Below are 18,636 nucleotides of genomic sequence, written 5' to 3' on the forward strand. Positions count from 1 at the left end.
CAGTGATATTGTATTAGATGCTTAAGTAATTCTTAATTGGTCTAAGTCTCATCTGTTTGTCAAGGAGAGCTTCCCTGATGATGAACTTGGAACTTTAATCCTCTTCTACCCTCCACAATCCTTCATATGCTTTCCTATCAGATTATAACTCCACTGTTTGTACTAAGTCTTCTTTATCCCCGCATTCTACCTTGCTTCATCCTAAATCATCCTTTTAACTCCTTTGCTGCTTGCCCTCTCCATGTTTGGGTTTTAGCTTATTCTGTACTTAGTTGTTCATTTGCTGCCCATCTGTGTTATAACTTCTCAGTGGGAAGGGGCAGAGGTTGGTAGATGCAGAAGGCACAGCAGGGGTTTAGGGAGTTGGATATAGAAATGGATGAGACATAAGATTGCATAAAAAACACAAAGAGGTGTTGGAGGTAGGGAGAATTGAAATTAGAATTTAAGGGTCTACTTCTACATCTAAAACTTTAAACTGATGCTTTTGATAATAGATTGGCATTATAAATAATATTCATGTGAAATTTTATTTTCTAGCATATAAATCATAAAGTTTAAGGCAGAATAGGAAAGGTCTGACAGATTTTCTCTGGTGTTCCTGTTCACTAGCACTGTTTTATTTATTTTTAAATTCTCCTAAACAGATTGTAGAATAATTTAGGAAATTGTAGTAGCTAATAACAGGCAGCAGGCTGTCTGTTAACAGCTGAGAAATTCTCTACTTGAAGTTGGGTATAAATACAGTTCAAGCAGAAAGTTTGGATGGAAAATCTAGCTCTCTTTTGAGTTCTGCAATGTGCACTGATGAACCATACAGAGTAAGAAAAGGGAAACTGAGTGGATTTTTAATGTTGACCTTGGAACAAATAAACAATGAAAACGCAAGAAGTGAAAACACCAAATGACATGATGAACTTGAGTGAAAAACAAAAGTAAAAAAAAAAAAACCCTATGAAAATATTTAACTGAAAGAAAAAATCTTAACATATTTTTGGTGAAATGTTATTTTTAAGCAAAATATAAAACAGACAAATAATAAATTGTCTTTGTCAATTTGCCAAATGCTTATATTAGTCTTACCACTATTTTCAGATACAGTTGTTAATATTACTTATATGATACACATATGTAAATATTACATAATACTAATTATTTCTGATATAGTACATATATTACAATTGTGAAATTTACTTGTATAATATAGTTCCTTAAACATAAAAGGGTCAATTTGAGATTCAAAACACAAGATATTCTTAAACATGCTGGCGAATTTTCCAAAAGTTCATCTGAATTGAAGAAAGAAGTAGATGAAGTGGAAACAGAAATTAATTATTTAAACCAGGTATACATTTTGTTATATGTTTCTGATATATGTGTTAATGTGTAAGTGTAGTGATATGTTAGTTGACAGTCTTAGCAGAGCTATTTTTAAAGAGCCTCAATATGGAGAAAGGTTTATGATAATTTATTTGCCTCAGATTACCTTTGGAGCCAAAATGTGTTTTACGTAGGAGTATATTGAGCTCCGAGTTTTGGGGAATAGTTTAACTTTCTTTGGGTGCTGAGGAAGGAAGACAAGGAAAGAATAAGATGTACCTTAATAATAGGTATTTAAAGGCATTAATAGCTTACAAAGTGTTGTCAAAAGAAGAACAAGAAAATAATTTGCTTAAGGGATAAATTACTTAAGGAACTTAATCTTGAAAATTTTATGACTATAATCTTTATAAAGCTAGACTAAAACTAGTTTAGCCTTTAAGATTGATATCGCATGATATTGAATATACTTTTAGTGTCATCTATTGTTATGTAACTTTTATTGACAGGTATGAGAACCCATCAAAGTTACTTACAAATTTTGAGGAAAAAAGTGAATAGCTAATTTTCTAAATTAAAAAAATTATGTTAAAAATGGTATATTTATCATTTATAGGCATTAGGTTACAAATAACAGTAATACCGTTTTAGTAATGAGAAAAAAATGGATGCCACTTTCTTTAAAATATTTGGTAACTATGTCTCTGTGTAGGGAGTCAATGTTTACTTTCATTAAAAGATAGCTAATACTACCAAAAATATAAATCTTGTGATTACGTAGGAAAAATAGTATTCATTAGTTAAGATAAAGCATATGTTCCTTTGTAGGTAATTATTTTATTTTGCTTTGTTATTTTTATTTTTAGCAGATTGCAAGACTTTATGAAATGAAGACTCTTTCAGAAACTATGGAAGAAAAAAGCAAAAATACAGAAAAGAGAAAGGAATTGAAAGAAAGGTATAGGTAAACTTTAAAACGGGATTTTATGTGAACAGATACTCTGCATCTAAAATTTGATTCTATATCATCTCCCAAGCCGCTAATATTTATATAATATCTATAAACATGTATCGTACAGGCTATTTTCTATTCATTTCTTATGAAAAATATTAATTTATACCTTTAAATATTAGGGACATATATTCAAACTTGCTTGTTATTTAGTAAGGCCAAGGATAATGTGTAGTGAGAAATAGGGTAGCAGCAGCCCGTTTACTGTTCTGTAATCTGTCAGTTGTCCATTTCACCCAGTTTTCCATTATGGGTCACTAGTAGGAATGAAACAAGGGGAACAATGGTGGGAGCAGCCATGTATTTACCTTTTTATCACCCTGTCACCAGCTTGACAATTCTTTGCCATAGAGAGATGAGCCAAAATTTTACTGAATCTGTGGCATCATATGTTTCATTGTCCTTCATCCTAATGGTGATAAAATAGACGTCAGTGGTGGAGGCATTTAAAAAGAAAAGATTGATTTTGCCTGTTATTATGTGACAGAAAAATAGATGTATTATTGTTGCTGTTTCTGATAAACTTTCTACTTTTTCTCTTTCTCCTTTACTCTTACATTCTTCTTAAATTTCTCTTAGCAGGCTCCATTGCTCTGATTTTGATTTTTCAACACACTCTTCTCCCAAGTTAAATTCTCAGATTCTCCTTCCTTGCATCTGTTATTTTATTAATTTCCCCACTCCCACGTCTCACATCTATGGTAATATGTCTTTAACTTTTTAATGAAATTGATTACAAAAATAGGTAAATGTACTGAATTTCACTTTACTGATAATATTTTAATATTATAAAAATAATATTGAGAAGGACTTATATAGCTAGTAATTTTAAGTCATATTTTGATAGTTATTATCAAAGAATATCATTTAAATTATTATTTAACTATCAATAATTAAAATTATTTCTTTAATTTAGGAAAAATTCAGTGAAATTATCTTCCAGTAAAACACTTACTAGATCCATTTATGGATGTAATATGGCTTTAATGATGTCTGTGTTCATGCTAGTTGATTTGTTTCTGAATAAGTCTTTTTAAAAGTTTGAAGTAGCACTCCCAAATCTAAAGCATGCTATTTGTGGATATCATTTTAGTTTAAAATGTTTTTGATGTGTTTAGAAAGTCTTTTAAAATGATTATGTTTTAAAAATGAGAGTGTGGTACATTGAGAACACAGGACTTAATCAGGAAAAGTGTGTATTAGCTATGACACTAGTAAGTAATTTAATAATATTGGGCAGATCTGTTAAATTTCTGGAACTAGGTTTCATTATCTGCAAAATGAGGAGTTTTAAGTGTATGATATCTAAATATGTTTTCTAGCTTTAAAATACATTAATTTTTTACTTAGTTAATGTTTAATATAATTCAGTTTTCCCTTTAGAATTTTTGAAAAAGATGAACAGCATGTACTTACATTGAATAAAACTCCTCAAAACAGTCAATTATTTCTTCCATATGAATCTCAAAAATTAGTCAGACCAATAAAGATGCATTCTTCAGAACCAAGAGTTACAGGTACAGTATCTTTTTTATTATTCAAAAACTTAGTTTTCTTTGCATTTCTTTCATAGAAGAAGAAGTAGAAAAGAACAATTTTAGTTATTTGGTGTAAGCAAGAACAAACAATGCTGGAGACCTATCGACTCAGGAAAGTGTCACTTTGATTCTGAGAGCAAACAAGATGAGCCTTCTGTACATAACAGTTTTCTCTTTGAGAGAGAAATCACTCACATGATATTTTTAAAAAGCGTTCTTGTCTGACTTTACAGCTGTCAGAGGAGGATGATTAATTATATATTTTTCATTTGAGAAGTTGTATTTTCAGTATTATCGGTCTGTGTGATTAAAATGGGTAGCAGGCTTGTGTTAATGATATTTGTGACTTAGTCACTGAGATATTTCAATCGTGTTTCATTCAGTGAATCTGTAGATTAATTGCATTGTGTTAGATTAACTACACTGTTTTTTTCCACAATTGTTAATTTCACCACTCTGTGTTCTTTGATTCCCCATTATAAAGATGTATAAAGTTTTGTCTGGTGTTTTCTGTTTTATATTCATAGTTATTATAGTAATTATTATATAGTGAGGAATTAAGATAATAATTTCATAATTCTATATTTTAACTTAAATAAAATATTCATGTGACTTGATTTTTTTTAATTACAAGGTTAGGATAAATGTTGGCCATGACTTTTGATTTTATCTCTTGAACTAATTTGAAGTTTTACGATTTAATAACCTAGATAAAAAAGAAAAAAGTTCTGTGAAACAGTCAAAGCTTGCCAATATTGACTTCGGACAAAAAGAAAATGATACACAGGTAAGTATTTCTTTTTTAATAGTATAAATTAAATGCTTGTGTTAAATGAGAGTGAATTTACCACATTTTGGAAGTGGGTGTATGTGTGTTATAAATATATTAAACCAGCCATTAGTATAATCTCAGGATCTAAAAAACTTAAGAGTTTCAATATGGCAGCTTGAGCATATACAATAGCCTTCTCACTTCTAAAAATAAAAGATATTTAAAAATACCAAGCCTTGTACCCAGTAGACCAAAAACTAAGACATTGCTAAAGGAGTAAAACAAAATTGGATTGAAGATGGAAATTGTAGCCCAGGACTTGATAGGAGAGTACTCTTGTAGAAGGTATAGACCTGAGGACAATGAATAGGATAATTGGTTGGGTTGCTTTAGTGAGCATTAGTTTAGTTAACACCTAATCATTGCATATCTAATCTGCCTTTTGCCAAGCATGAACAATGGGATAACTGTCTCCAGGTGGAAACAGTGAGCATAGGAGCTTGGGTTAGAGAGATAGATGGTCCTCTGGGTGATTCATGAGGCTTATGAAGAACACTCAGAAAGCTAGCTTCTGGTGTACACATCTCTGTCTTCCCCCATTCTTCCTGAAAATAGTTCAGAGGGGAATTCTCAATGAAAAATATAATTGCTTCTCATTAATACATATTAAAACACACAAATACAGGGGGAATGGTAACCAAAGTAATTAGTGAGACTTATTAATTCTAAATATGTTTTAATTACAAAAATTACAAAATCCAGTACTAAAATTCCAGATGATATCAATATAGGATGAAAGTGGGAAGATAAATGAGGGAAACAAAAGTTTACTCAAGTTATTTTTTTGTCTTCGGATGGAGGTAGGGAGAAGATATGAATACTGATTAACTCTGTATATTGTTGGAAAAAATGTAGATTTATCCATGTGTGTTAGACACTTAACAGTAGCCAACAAAAGAGCAATGGAATGTGTAAGTTTTAAAACAGTAGAAGAAAAAAGGTTGAAATCAAGAAAACTTAACTAGTCCAGGAAAAGGCAGGAATGGGAGGTGGAGGTGAGAATAAAAGAGCTAGAAAGCATTGTAAATAGAAAACAAATAAGATGTCAGAAATAGTTCTGAACAAGTTGGTAATCATAAAAATGTGATGGATGTGCTTCTATGGGATATATAAACAAAGTACAGCTAAATACTATTAAAATACAACAGCTGAAACAGCTTGACAAATGAAAGCTGAAAACAAAAGGATGAAAAATATCAGGTAAATGCAAACAAAAACAAAGCAGATGTAATAGTGCCATACAAAACAGAGTTCAAAGTAAAAAGCATTAATAGAGATAAATATATTTCATATTTTTAAAAGACTAATCACCAAGAAATCATAAGAACCATGATGCACTAAATTATATAGTTTCAAAATATATAAAACATAAATTGTTAGAATTCCGAAGAAACATTTGAACCCACAGTTAAAACAGGATCACGCTCTCAAAAAAAGTACTGATCTTGAGATTAGGGGTTGAGTTTAGCTGCATGTGAAATGATTACAAAACCAAACTCATTAAATAATAGCATCTTAAACAAGATAAGCATTAATTTTTCTCTTCTTGCCATGAAATTCTAAAGTAAGTGACTAAGGTTCACTAGAGCTGATAGCACCATCTCCACAATGTCATTGTTTCTCAAGCTCCATCTGTGTTTTCTTTTTCTGTGATCCTTAATGCTAAGCTTTCACCTCAAGGTCATCTCATGGTCAGAAGCTAACCATTACAATTTTGCCATCATATCTGCCATCTCTCGGCAGGAAAAAGAAAGGGGGAAAGGCTGGCTGAGTCAGCCCCATTTTTAAGGCTCTTTCCTAGAAGCTCCTTAAACAATTTATGATAGTATTTCATTGGTAGAGAGGTTGAGAAATACAATTTTTTTAATTAGCACACAAAGAAAGTAAATCTTGGATAGCATAGAAGACTGGCAGTTTCTGTCACAGGAATGATTCAAGTAGATAAAAAATAAGTAAGGATGTAGAGAATCTTAATAACACAATTAGCAAACGTTGTGTTCAACATACACAGAGTTCAGTTAAATTTTTATTTGCAGTATTCACCAAAATTGAACAAAAGGATATAGCAACCAACTTTAAAAAGTTACTATCTTTACTAACCACAATATTAAAAACACAAGTTAAACAAAAAGATAGCCCTCTTCTCAAAAAACTATTTGACTGAAAAAAAAAAAGAAATTCACACACTTTCAAATTACTTTTGGGTTATAGAAGAAATCAAAATAGGATTTTAAAACAATTTAAAAGAATACTATAAACCTAAACTTGTGAAATGTAGCCAAATTGGTCCTCAGAGGGAAACATTTGAAAAGAAATACTAGAAAATATATCAACAAATATATTAGAAAATGAGAAAGATTAAAATTAGCTGAACTTTCAGTATGAAAAGTTCAACTCAGAGTACAAAAAGCTCAAATCAAAATAGAAAAATAACAGAATAATAATTGCAAAGAAAGTAGGAATTTATCAAGAGAAAAGCAGAAATTAATGAAATTTAAAAGTTAGGTTAATTAATATAGCCAAAAGCTCATAACTTTCAGCAAGTATAAAGGAAAAAAGAAAGCCTCTCTCCCCCAAAAAAGAATAAAAGGGGGAAAAGTGCTTATTGTTACACCTATAGAAGAAATCTTTTCAAAGTCCTGAGAGGATACTATGTAAAACTTTATGCCAATAAATTTGAAAATTTAGGTGACATGGACAGTTTTTAAGACAATTCAAATTGCTAAATAGACTGAAAAAGGAAAACACAAATAGATCAATAACCTAGAAGAAACGGAAATGTAAATAAATATCTGTTTCCCTCTTTTCTCCTTTATTTCCCTCCCTTCTCACTCCACCACACCTGCCCTTCAGAACATACCAGACTGAATTTTTCAGGTGAATTCTACCAAAACGTTAAGGATTAAATCAGAGTTTTTCAATTGTGACACTATTAACATTTTGGACCAGATAATTCTTTGTTTTGGGATCATCTTGTGACCCTGTAGAAGCCAATAGCACCTCATCCCCAAATTATGACAGTCAAAAATACCTCCAGACATTGTCAAATGTGCCCTGAGAGGCAAAACTGCCCCCTGTTGAGAACCATTAGATTATATAATATTTATATACAAACAGTTCCAGAGTATAAAAAAAGTTAGAACCTATCCAACAAATTATATATGACTAATCCATTATACAGCAAGGACAAGGATAGTGAAAGAAAAGAAAAATTATACTACATTAGTCTCAAGATTGAACATAGAGGTAAAAATCCTAAATAACTTATTAGCAAACAAAATTTTGCACTATAACATTAAATATATATATATATTATGACTAATCTTGGTTTTCTCAAATGATACTTTAGCATTTATAAAATCTACCAATATGCTTCACTCCATTAATAGATTAATATATGATTTTAAATAAAGATAGTAAAAAGAATGTTAGGGAGACTCATACAGATATCAAAATTTTTTTTCACTTCTGTTACTAAAATATAATTCACATCATACAATAATCATTTTAAACTGTACAATTCAGTGGGTTTTCGTATATTCACAAGATAGGGTAACCATCACCACTGTCTAATTCCAGAACATTTTCATTGTCCCCAAACATTTTTAAACATTAGCAAATTGCAGTATTATAACAGCATGGTGCAAGAAAAGACAAATTGATCAATGGATTTATCAAAATAAAAAGCTTTTGTATGGCAAAAGACACTACAAAATTAAAAGACAGTGACAGAATTGTCATTTAGGGGCTTGGTATACATATAATATATAAAGAAATAATAATTCTTACAAATTAATTAAAAAACAATAAAAATGAGCAAAAGATAGCTCAGCACATAATAGGAAAGACAAAGGGTTACTAAACATAACAAGATGCCTGACCTCAGGAGTACAGGGAAATACAAATTAAATCAATGAGGTACCTGGTTTCACCTATCAGATTTGCAGACATTAAAACATTTGATAATATCTAGTGCAGTGAATAATACTGAGAATGTAATCTGGTACAACTGCTTTGGAGGACTGGTGCATAGTACTCGTTAAAAATTAAAATGTATGTACTCAACAATTTCACTTCTTGTCACCTATTCTAAATAAATACTTGAAATACTTGTGCAAATACTTGTACCAGGAGGTATATACAAATGTGTATATTGTTTAAAACGTACATCAAAACAGTAGCAACACCTGTTCTTTAAGGGACAAGTGTTCTTTGAGGGACAAGGTCTTTTTCTTATGATCTAAAAGCACAGTAAGATGACACAATTAAGACCAATGGCTGTTATAACAAAAGTAAATGGGGTAGACTTTCCTATTAAAGGTATTTTCATTTCAGGTCAAATAAGAAAAATCAGCAGCTGTTCAAAATGAGTCACTCAGGGAAAATAAAAGACTTGAAACAGAAAATACAAACATTAGTTAAAGCAGTGATTTAAATATTAATATTAAACAACATTTAGAGTTAAAAATGAAATATTAGCTCTGTCATATATATTTTTAAAAGGAAGTTTCAGGCTTTAATCTTTGAACTTGCTGTTTTCCTTTCTTACATTCAATTTGAGAGGTTATACGGGATAAAGAGACAGAAATCAGATAATTAGTTGAGAAAAATGGTAAGATTCACTTGATTAGTCATGAATATGAAAGAAAAAAATTTCAAGTTTACCTTAAATGTAGAAATACTAACAAGCATAGTTATCATACTTATCAAAGGCATCAAATTCCTTGAGAGTCTTAAAACTTTTTTGTTTCCCTGTGTTTGACTTAATGTTTTGCATATAGCGGTTTCAGTTAATGTTTGTAGTTGTTGATATTGATAGTAACAGTGATGATGATGACAATGTTTTTGGAGAGCCCTGAGTAGCCATGGCAAGCAAAAATTTTACTGTTTTGTGTAGTCAACTCTAATGCTTAATTTCTTTTGTTCAGGTATTGAATGACTCTGCCGTGACTAGCCATTCAAAATGTTCACATGTTACAGCTATTAAAAATTCACAAAATGTTATGCAGTTCAGGTAACCTTTAAAAATAAGAAAATACTTCAATTTCAGAAATAATTTATCAGCTCAGTAAATAATATAAACATTTTATTTATTGTGTTTTAGATTGTTAACCCCAAAGAAACAATCAGATTGCAATCAATGGTTTGAAAAAGGAGATGCAGGTATTTACTGTTTATATTTTTCCTAAGAAGTGAGAGAAACAAGTTATATCAGGTTTTTATACCAGTCAAATAGATTATCTGGATTGTTTGCATCTCTGATTAACTGACCATGCATACCTGGTTTTTAAATACATTTTTCTTAAGTATAAAACAGATACATTTTATTGTAGAAAATTTGGAAAACAGAGAAAAATATAAAATAAACAAAAAACCACCACTGACACTTCACAAACTGTTGTATATTGTCTTTTTTTCTATGTATATATATGTCTTGTTATTTTAGTTTAGTCTTCCACATTTGAAGCATACTAGGTATATCATTTTGTAGCCTCTTCTTTCCACTTGATACACTATTGAGGATATTTTTCCATGCCATTAAATCGATTGTATTTGTAATGACTGTATAATATGCATAGATATGCTATAAGTTATTTAGCCATTCTCTCACATTGAATATTTTGTTATTTTCAGGGGTTTTTTTTTGCTTTTATAACTAATGCTACTATGTTCTTTTATATAAATACTTTACTGTCTTGGATTATTTTCTTTGAATAAAATTGTAAAAAGGTCACACACTATACATCTATATATATGTTTATTATCCTAGAATCAACTAGCTATTGGAACTTTGATGCAGCCTTGAAATTACTAACTCATTCTCTATGTATACATGTATGTGTGTGCATGCATGTATATGTATACATGTACATATATGTATATATAAAATATGTATCATGTGGACACATACATATTTTGATAACCCAGTAATGAATAATAATTATTTCATTCATTAGGCTATTATCTCTTCTTATCTATAGCATGTCGATTACAGACTTATTTTGAAATTTAAAAAATGGTTCTCTCTGACAGTATAAAAATTTTGTGTTATGCATGTCCAGAATGGTCATGTAATATACCATGAGTCTATTCCTCTCACTCTCAGTGTAGGACTCAGCCAAGACAATATGCTTATTTCATGCAGATGGCTATTCTTACTTCTGAAAGGAAGATTTATATCTTACCTGCCCAGCTGATCTCTTCCACCTGTTTATAATCTTCCATATATGCTAATCTAACAGAGTATTAGACAGGGAGGAACAATACATTCCTAATACACATATGTGAGGAAATGCATATATCTGGCATAGTCTTAGCTGACATTGAGCATGTATGGGCAGACTTCATACCCAAGAAGGCATATAATTATCTTGGAAGAAGAAAAGGCCCTTTCAATAATCTCCAAACTTATTTTTTGAAGAAGTTAGTATGTGGTGAAAATCATAGCTGTGACTTAAATGCAAGAGGCAAAATTGTAAAGCTTTCAGATGACCAAATAGAAAAACATCTATGTAAGCTAGGAAATAATTTTTTTAAAGAATTTTTAAAAAGAATTTTTTAAAAAGAATTTAAAAGCCCAATCATAAAGATTGGTAAATTTGGCTCTATTAAAATAAAGAATTTCTCTTCATCAAAAGACACTATTAAAAAATGGGAGGCAAGAGGATTTATTTTTCAATACATAAAACTGTCAAAAGGCTAGTTTCCAAAAATTTATAGAAAACTTCTACAAACCAAGGAGAAAAAGACAGACAAACTCAATTAGAAATATATTCAAAATAAACAAATAGGCACTTCAGATAGAGAAGCTTTTGTGGCAGATAAACATGGGAGAAAATGCTCAGCAAATCAGGAAACTGAAAAATAAAACCACAATGGGATATGATTACACATCCACCAGATTAGCAAAATTCAGAAAGTCTGACAGTACTAAGTGCTAATGAGAATGTAGGACAGTAAGAACTCTCATAACTATTGGTAGGGACTGTCATTTGTAAATGACTATATATTGACACCATGACTAAATTTTAGTTGGATCTAATAAATTTTCCTGGTGAAACTGAGTAATTTCCTAGGGTAGCTCAGGATGGCTATTTGCCACAACAATAATTAGTGAATAGTTTTGAAACTAAACTTTGGAATATAGTTTAACATTGATAAAATGGAAGATTCACATACTCTATATTTCATAATTCCACTCCTAGGTATGTACCTAGAGAAATACAAGTACACATATACAAATATACATGAAAAATTATGTTAACATCATTATAATAGCCTCAAACCAGAAACACCCCCAAATATCCATTTGCAGTAGAATGGATAGATAGATATATTGTGCTGTGTTTGTACAATGGAATGCTTTACATAAGTAAAAGTAAGCAAGCTGTGTCTCCACGCAACAATACAGATGAACCTCATAAGCATTTGCTAAACAAAAAAAGCATGACAAAGAGCACATATATTATTATTTCATCACATAACATTTTAAAGTAGGAAAGAGTATGGGGCCTTTTGGAGAATGTTCTATTTCTTTACCTCAGTGGTGGTTAAATGGGTGTCCTCTTTATAATTTTGTTTGTTAAACTATTCATGTAGGTTTTCTTTTCTTATCTTTATGTATTGGGTTGAACTATATAAAATTTCCATTTTTGCAGACCAAGAACAGTTAAATATTGGCAATTTCATATGGTTTGACTAATATGTTTTATTTACAATTAAACTGCAAAAAGAAAAAAATAGTTTGTTCTCATTTAACAAACAGATGCTGAGTGCGGAGATAAAGGGACAGTAAAACAATTGAGAGAATCAAAATATACTTCACAAGTAAGTCAAATGTTTGGTTTCTAATTTCTAAGGAAAATATTCTAATTTAAAATATTCTGTTTCCATTTAAATTTCAGATTTAGTATAATGAAGTTTATTTATGTGAGATCTAGATATTATTAGCTTGGTAATCAAGTTGTTGTGATGTTACAGATTCTATCCCTTAGAAGAGTCATAGATTAAAAAAATGAAGCCACAAAATGTTTACATGAAAATATTCAAAAAATTGTCACTAACAATTGACTATATATAATGACACCACCACAACTAATTTATGACTGAAGAAAACAATTTTGTTTGGTGAGATTGAATGATTTACCCCAGCTGCTGCAAAAATACCTTCAAAATATTTTTTAATAGTGGGAAGCTTTAGTGATAGGTGTACCACAGCTACTAAAAGTTAAAACAAGAGAAACAACAGTAGTTTTCTTCTGTAAAGAAATACAGGTAAAAAGCACATTATAATTTTTTTTTTGGTGGAGGGTCTCAAAATTGTTTCCATAATGGGCTTTGGTAACAAACATATTTGAGAAATCATATTACTAGCCTACAAAATGATATAAAGGAAAATTAGTATTCAAGTTCTCAATCTTTGCAGAAAAAGTAGTATGAATTTATAAGGGCAAAAATATGCAAAGAACATAACCAGTGAGAGCAAGATTGCTTTTCTTTTTCAAGGGGTTATCATATACAAACTTGACCCAGAGCATGATGTGGAAATTTTAAAAGAAAAATCATTCCCAATACTTTTTATTCATCAGTCTGAGTATGTTCTGGTTATCAGTTACTTTTTCAGGTAGTGGTAGGTGAGGTAGAGTTGGGAAGGAAAGAAAAATTAGAAAATTAAAAAGAATTATTTTTCTATTTTTTGGACAGATATATTTTGGTCTCAGTTTTACCAATTATTTTTATTTTCTTACTTTGTCTATGAAAAGATACCATCATAGATTAATATGATGTTTTTAACCTCACATGCTTATATATATGTTTATTTATATATATATATATATATATATGAGTTTATGTTATTTATTAATAACATTTGTTTTTATAGTTTTCTGTTACTTTGAATTTGCAGGTTATATATGCAGAACATTTTGGGAACCCAATAGAAAGTAACAGTGATGAAGTAGAAGAAAGGCCTGAGATTTTTCCACAAACTCCTGAAATTCCTTTATTTTTAAGGACTCCTGAAGCTGTGAAAACACCTGAATCTGTGGAGAAATTACCTAAAACCCCCTCATTTGAAATGTAAGACTTTAATTAATAATAATAATTAAGGAACCTGCATATTAAGTTATATAAGTAATAGGAATAGAAAAATGCCTAGTACCTGTAACTTTAAAAAGTTTTTGTTATGGAATATTTTAAACATACAAAGGAAAGAGACTAGTATAATGAACTCTTATATACTTACCAGTTTGAACAATTATTAACATTCCACCATCTTGTTTCATAGATCCTCTTCTGCATTTTTCCTGAAACATTTAGCTGAAGCTCTCACAGACCCTGAATATTTATCAAGTTCAATAATACATATTTTCCAAAGGATAAAAAAAGTATGGAAAAATGTAAAGTTCTAGCTAAAGAGTTATTGTCACATTTGGTATATTGTGGACATCACTGAATAATGTTCCAATAGACATTTTTCCTTAATGTTTTAGAGTCTAAAGCCAAGAATTTCCATTCTTTTAAGTAACACCGTTATTTAACTTTGAAAACTACAAATTTGTAGTTTAGAGTCAATGACAGTAGTGCTGTATTTAACCTTTTTGTTTAGTTCAATCTTTTTCCTTAATGCTGAACCCTGATATTCTTCTAAAATATATGCCAAATAGATTTCATTTCATCAGGAATCTCTCACCTGTGTTCTACTCTGTATTTTAAATTTCTAGTAAAAATTTTATATATGAATGTGGAACTCAACATCAAATCTGAAAACTGTTACAGGATATGGTAGTCATATACTAAAACCTTTATGGATGAGAAAACCAAACTATAAAGTAACTCATTAATGGTCATGGAGATAGTTATGAAAGTATCATCTGACTTCTATTAGTTTTAACAAACAATAGCATTAACTCTGTGTAAGCATTTATAAATATTGTTCCTTTAATATTTACAACTTTATGAGATGTAAGTACATTATTATCCTTATTTTAGATGAGAGAACAGAATCATAAGTGATACAACTTGTCAGTGATAGAGTTGAGATGTAAACCCCAGCAGTTCTGCCTCCAGAATCCATGCTTTTAACCATTGTATTGTATATTTTCTTATCTAATTATTTTTCCCTAATCATTTTATAATTTAACTCCCTTATAAAACTGTCTGTCATGACTGGCTTCTCATCAAGATTAATTTTGTAATTGCTTTCAAGATCTTGAGGACAGTATGACATCAGGGTTAAGAGACTGGACATTGAATCTGTTTTGCTACATTCAGATCGCAACTCTGGCACTTAACATTCTTTGAGCAAATCATTTAATCTTTCTACACTTCAAAATCTTCTTCCATAAAATGGAGGTGATACTAATAGTACTTGTCTCATAGGATTGTTGTGAAGAATAAGTAAATTAATGCTGTTGGGAATATATAGAATAGTGCCTTACAGTATGTTTGCAGTAGGAATTCATTATTGTCATTCTATAATTTGTTATTCTACTTTATTTAATATTATTCCCCACCCAAAATCATAGGTTTGGTTTTTTCTCCACAGGTTTTTCATTTCAATAACTACTTCTTCCCTTTTCCTGCTGTGCTAGTTCTCACCCCTATGGCATCACCTATGGTGCTTACCAGTCTGTAATATTTAATAATATATATTTAACATTTTGATGATTTCTTATGTCTCTGTAACAGAAATAGAAATACAACAACTGAAGGTCAAACACAAAAGGAGTCCCCTGGATTTTCTTTCCTTATGAGTTATACTTCTAGATCGCCTGGATTGAATTTATTTGATTCTTCTATATTTGATTCTGAAATCTCATCACAGCAGGTAATATGAGAAGCCAAAGTTTTATTTCTAAAAAATTATATACTGGAACCTCAAGTAATTTTAGTTCTTTAATACCAAACTGTTTTGAAATGGAGTACAGGACAGAGGCAATTTTTTAAAAGAATCTGAGTATTGATAGTATAACAAAGTTCCCCCATTATCTTTTTGTTTTCAACTGCAGGTACCCCCAGTTGACATCTGTTTATAAAAACAGAATCTTAGGATAGCAATGATTTAAATTGCAGTTAAAGGCAGTTTAAAAATTAATTTGGCTTTATAGTTCTAAACAAACTTCACATATACTCAGTGTGAAAATTTTTCCAGTTTGTTAGTTGGTATTTTCATCTACATGTATATGTGACTAATAACAGCTTCAAAACACAGAAGCAAAATTGACAGAATAAAAAGGAGAAATAAACAAAAACACAAACTTAGTTGGAGATTTTAAACTCCCCTTTCTTAGTAATTGATAGAATTAGACAACACAATCAATAAAGACCTTATATAAAATCTGAACAACACCATCAACCCCCTTGACTAACTGATGTTTAGAGAACACCACATCCAGCAACTGCAGCATATATATTCAAGTGCTGATGGTACATTCACCAAGATAGTCCATATTCTGGGGCAGTCAATGAGTCTTAATAAATTTAAAAGGATAGAATCATACAAGTATGTGCTCTGATCACAGTGGAATTATATTAGAAATCAATAAGATATTAGGAGAATCCTAAATATTTAGGCTGTGGATCAAAGAAGTAGTCATGAGAAAAATTAGAAAATATTTTGAAATGAATGATCATGAAAATTCAGCATATCAAAAATTGTGGGTTGCTGCCAAAACCAGAGCAAAATGATAGCTTTAAATAATTTAATTAACCATTTAAACAATTAAATTAATAGAAAAAAAAAGAAAGGTCTGTGATCAGTGACTTCAAGTTCCACATTGAAAAGCTAAAAAAAGAACACAGTAAAGCCAAAGTTGGTTCTTTGAAAAAATTGACAAAATTTATAAACTCACTACTTTGACAAGGAAAAACATAAGACAACTATATTAGGAGTGAAAGAGAGGATATCCTTACAGGTCCTACAGACATTAATAATAAGGGAATATTATGAAATAGAAGGCTGGTAAGGGGAAACGTCACTTACTACATACTAAAACATTCTGTAAACCTAGCAATCAAAATAGTGTGATAATAGTACAGGGATTGATAGATTGATCAATGGCATGGGAGAGCATATCTTGAAACAAAAGAGTTTAGAATATGATATAGGTAGCACCACAAATTAGGCACTTTTCTTACAACATACACCAACAGACATTATAGGTGCATTAAATTTTAAAATATTAACCATAAAATATTGCAGAGAAAATGTAGATGAATATTTAGCAGATCATAAGAAAAGGAAGGATTCTCCAAGCATGGAAACAGTGGAAGAAGAGCCAAAGACAACAAAAAGAGTTTGGGTTTGGTTATATATAAAAGTTTTATATGTTAAAAAATTTTAAAGGTGAAATAATAATGTGATATAAAATATTTGTAATAAATGATAAAGAATTAAGATTTTTCAGAAAAGAGGGCCCAGAAGTAAACCCACACACTTATGGTCAATTAATTCATCAAAGGAGGTAAGAATATATGATGGAGAAAAGACAGTATCTTCAGTAAGTGGTGTTGGGAAAGCTGGACAGCTGCATGTAAATCAATGAAATTAGAACACTGCCTCACACCATACAGAAAAATAAACTCCAAATGGCTTAAAGATTTAAACATAAGACAAAGACACCATAAACCTCCTAGAAGAGGACATAGGCAAAACATTCTCTGATATGAATGGCAGCAGTATTATCCTAGTTCAGTCTACCAAGGCAATAGAAATAAAAGCAAAAATAAACAGATAGCTTAAACTTACAAGCTTTTGCACACTAAAGGAAACCATAAATAAAACAAAAAGACAACTTACAGAATGGGAGAAAATATTTGCAAATGATGCATCTGACAAGGGCTTAATTTCCAGAATATAAAAACAGCTCATACAACCCAATAACAAAAAAGCAAACAATCCAATCCAAAATGAACAGAAGACCTAAACAAACATTTCTCCAATGAAGACATACAAATGGCACACGATAAAATGCTCAGTATCGCTAATTATTAGAGAAATGCAAATCAGAACTGTAGTGAGGCATCCCTCATTGTGATGGCCATCATTAAAAAGTCCACAAACAATAAATGCTGGAGAGGGTGTGGAGAAAAGGGAACCCTCCTACACTGTTTTTGAGAATGTAATTTGGTGCAGCCATTATGGAAAACAGTATGAAGATTCCTTAAAAAACTGAAAATAGACACCCTGTGACCCAGCAATCCCACTCCTGGGCATAAAACTCTAATTTGAAAAGATACATGCACCCCAGTGTTCATAGCAGCAGTATTTATGATAGCTAAGACATGGAAGTAACCTAAATGTCCATTGACAGATGATTGGATGAAGAAGTTGTGGTATATATATATATATATATATATATATATATATATATATATATATATATATATATATATATATATATATATATGAATATTACTCAGCCATAAAAAGGAATAAAATAATGCCATTTGGAGCAACATGGATTGACCTGGAGATTGTAATACTAAGTGAAGTAAGCCAAAAACAGAAAGGAAAATACCATATGTTATCACTTCTACGTGGAATCTAAAAAATGACACAAATGAATTTATTCACAAAACAGAGACAGACTCACAGACATAGAAAACAAACTTATAGTTACCACAGGGGGAAGGGAAGGGTGGAGGGATAAATTGGGAGTTTGGGATTTGCAGATACTGACTACCATATATAAAATAGGTAAACAACCAGGTTCTACTGTATAACATGGGGAACTATATTCAATATCTTATAATAGCCTATAATGAAAAGGAACATATATATATATATATATATATATATATATATATATATATATATATATATATATATGTATGTATGTATAAATATATATAGTGATTCAGATATCACTATAGAATCACCATGCTATATACCAGCAATTAGCACAACATTGTACACCTCAATTAAAAAAGAA

General features: G+C 30.4%; 1 protein-coding gene across 5 annotated transcripts in view; it reads left to right on the top strand.

Moving 5' to 3' along the window:
• The window catches only part of C6H14orf39 (chromosome 6 C14orf39 homolog), a 121,360-nt gene that overhangs the window by 93,470 nt on the left and 9,254 nt on the right, over positions 1-18,636 (top strand). For 2 of the 5 annotated variants that reach the window (XM_045522070.2, XM_045522069.2), the window contains 9 exons: positions 1,225-1,345; positions 2,187-2,278; positions 3,704-3,849; positions 4,581-4,657; positions 9,631-9,716; positions 9,807-9,865; positions 12,468-12,529; positions 13,608-13,780; positions 15,392-15,530. In XM_045522070.2, coding sequence (XP_045378026.1) covers positions 1,225-1,345; positions 2,187-2,278; positions 3,704-3,849; positions 4,581-4,657; positions 9,631-9,716; positions 9,807-9,865; positions 12,468-12,529; positions 13,608-13,780; positions 15,392-15,530 — 955 coding nt within the window. The remainder of the gene's footprint in view (positions 1-1,224; positions 1,346-2,186; positions 2,279-3,703; positions 3,850-4,580; positions 4,658-9,630; positions 9,717-9,806; positions 9,866-12,467; positions 12,530-13,607; positions 13,781-15,391; positions 15,531-18,636) is intronic. The other 3 variants (XM_074365442.1, XM_074365440.1, XM_074365443.1) reach the window with 3 other exon arrangements.

The sequence above is a fragment of the Camelus bactrianus genome, chromosome 6 (genome assembly GCF_048773025.1).
Source record: "Camelus bactrianus isolate YW-2024 breed Bactrian camel chromosome 6, ASM4877302v1, whole genome shotgun sequence".
Lineage (NCBI taxonomy): Eukaryota > Metazoa > Chordata > Mammalia > Artiodactyla > Camelidae > Camelus > Camelus bactrianus.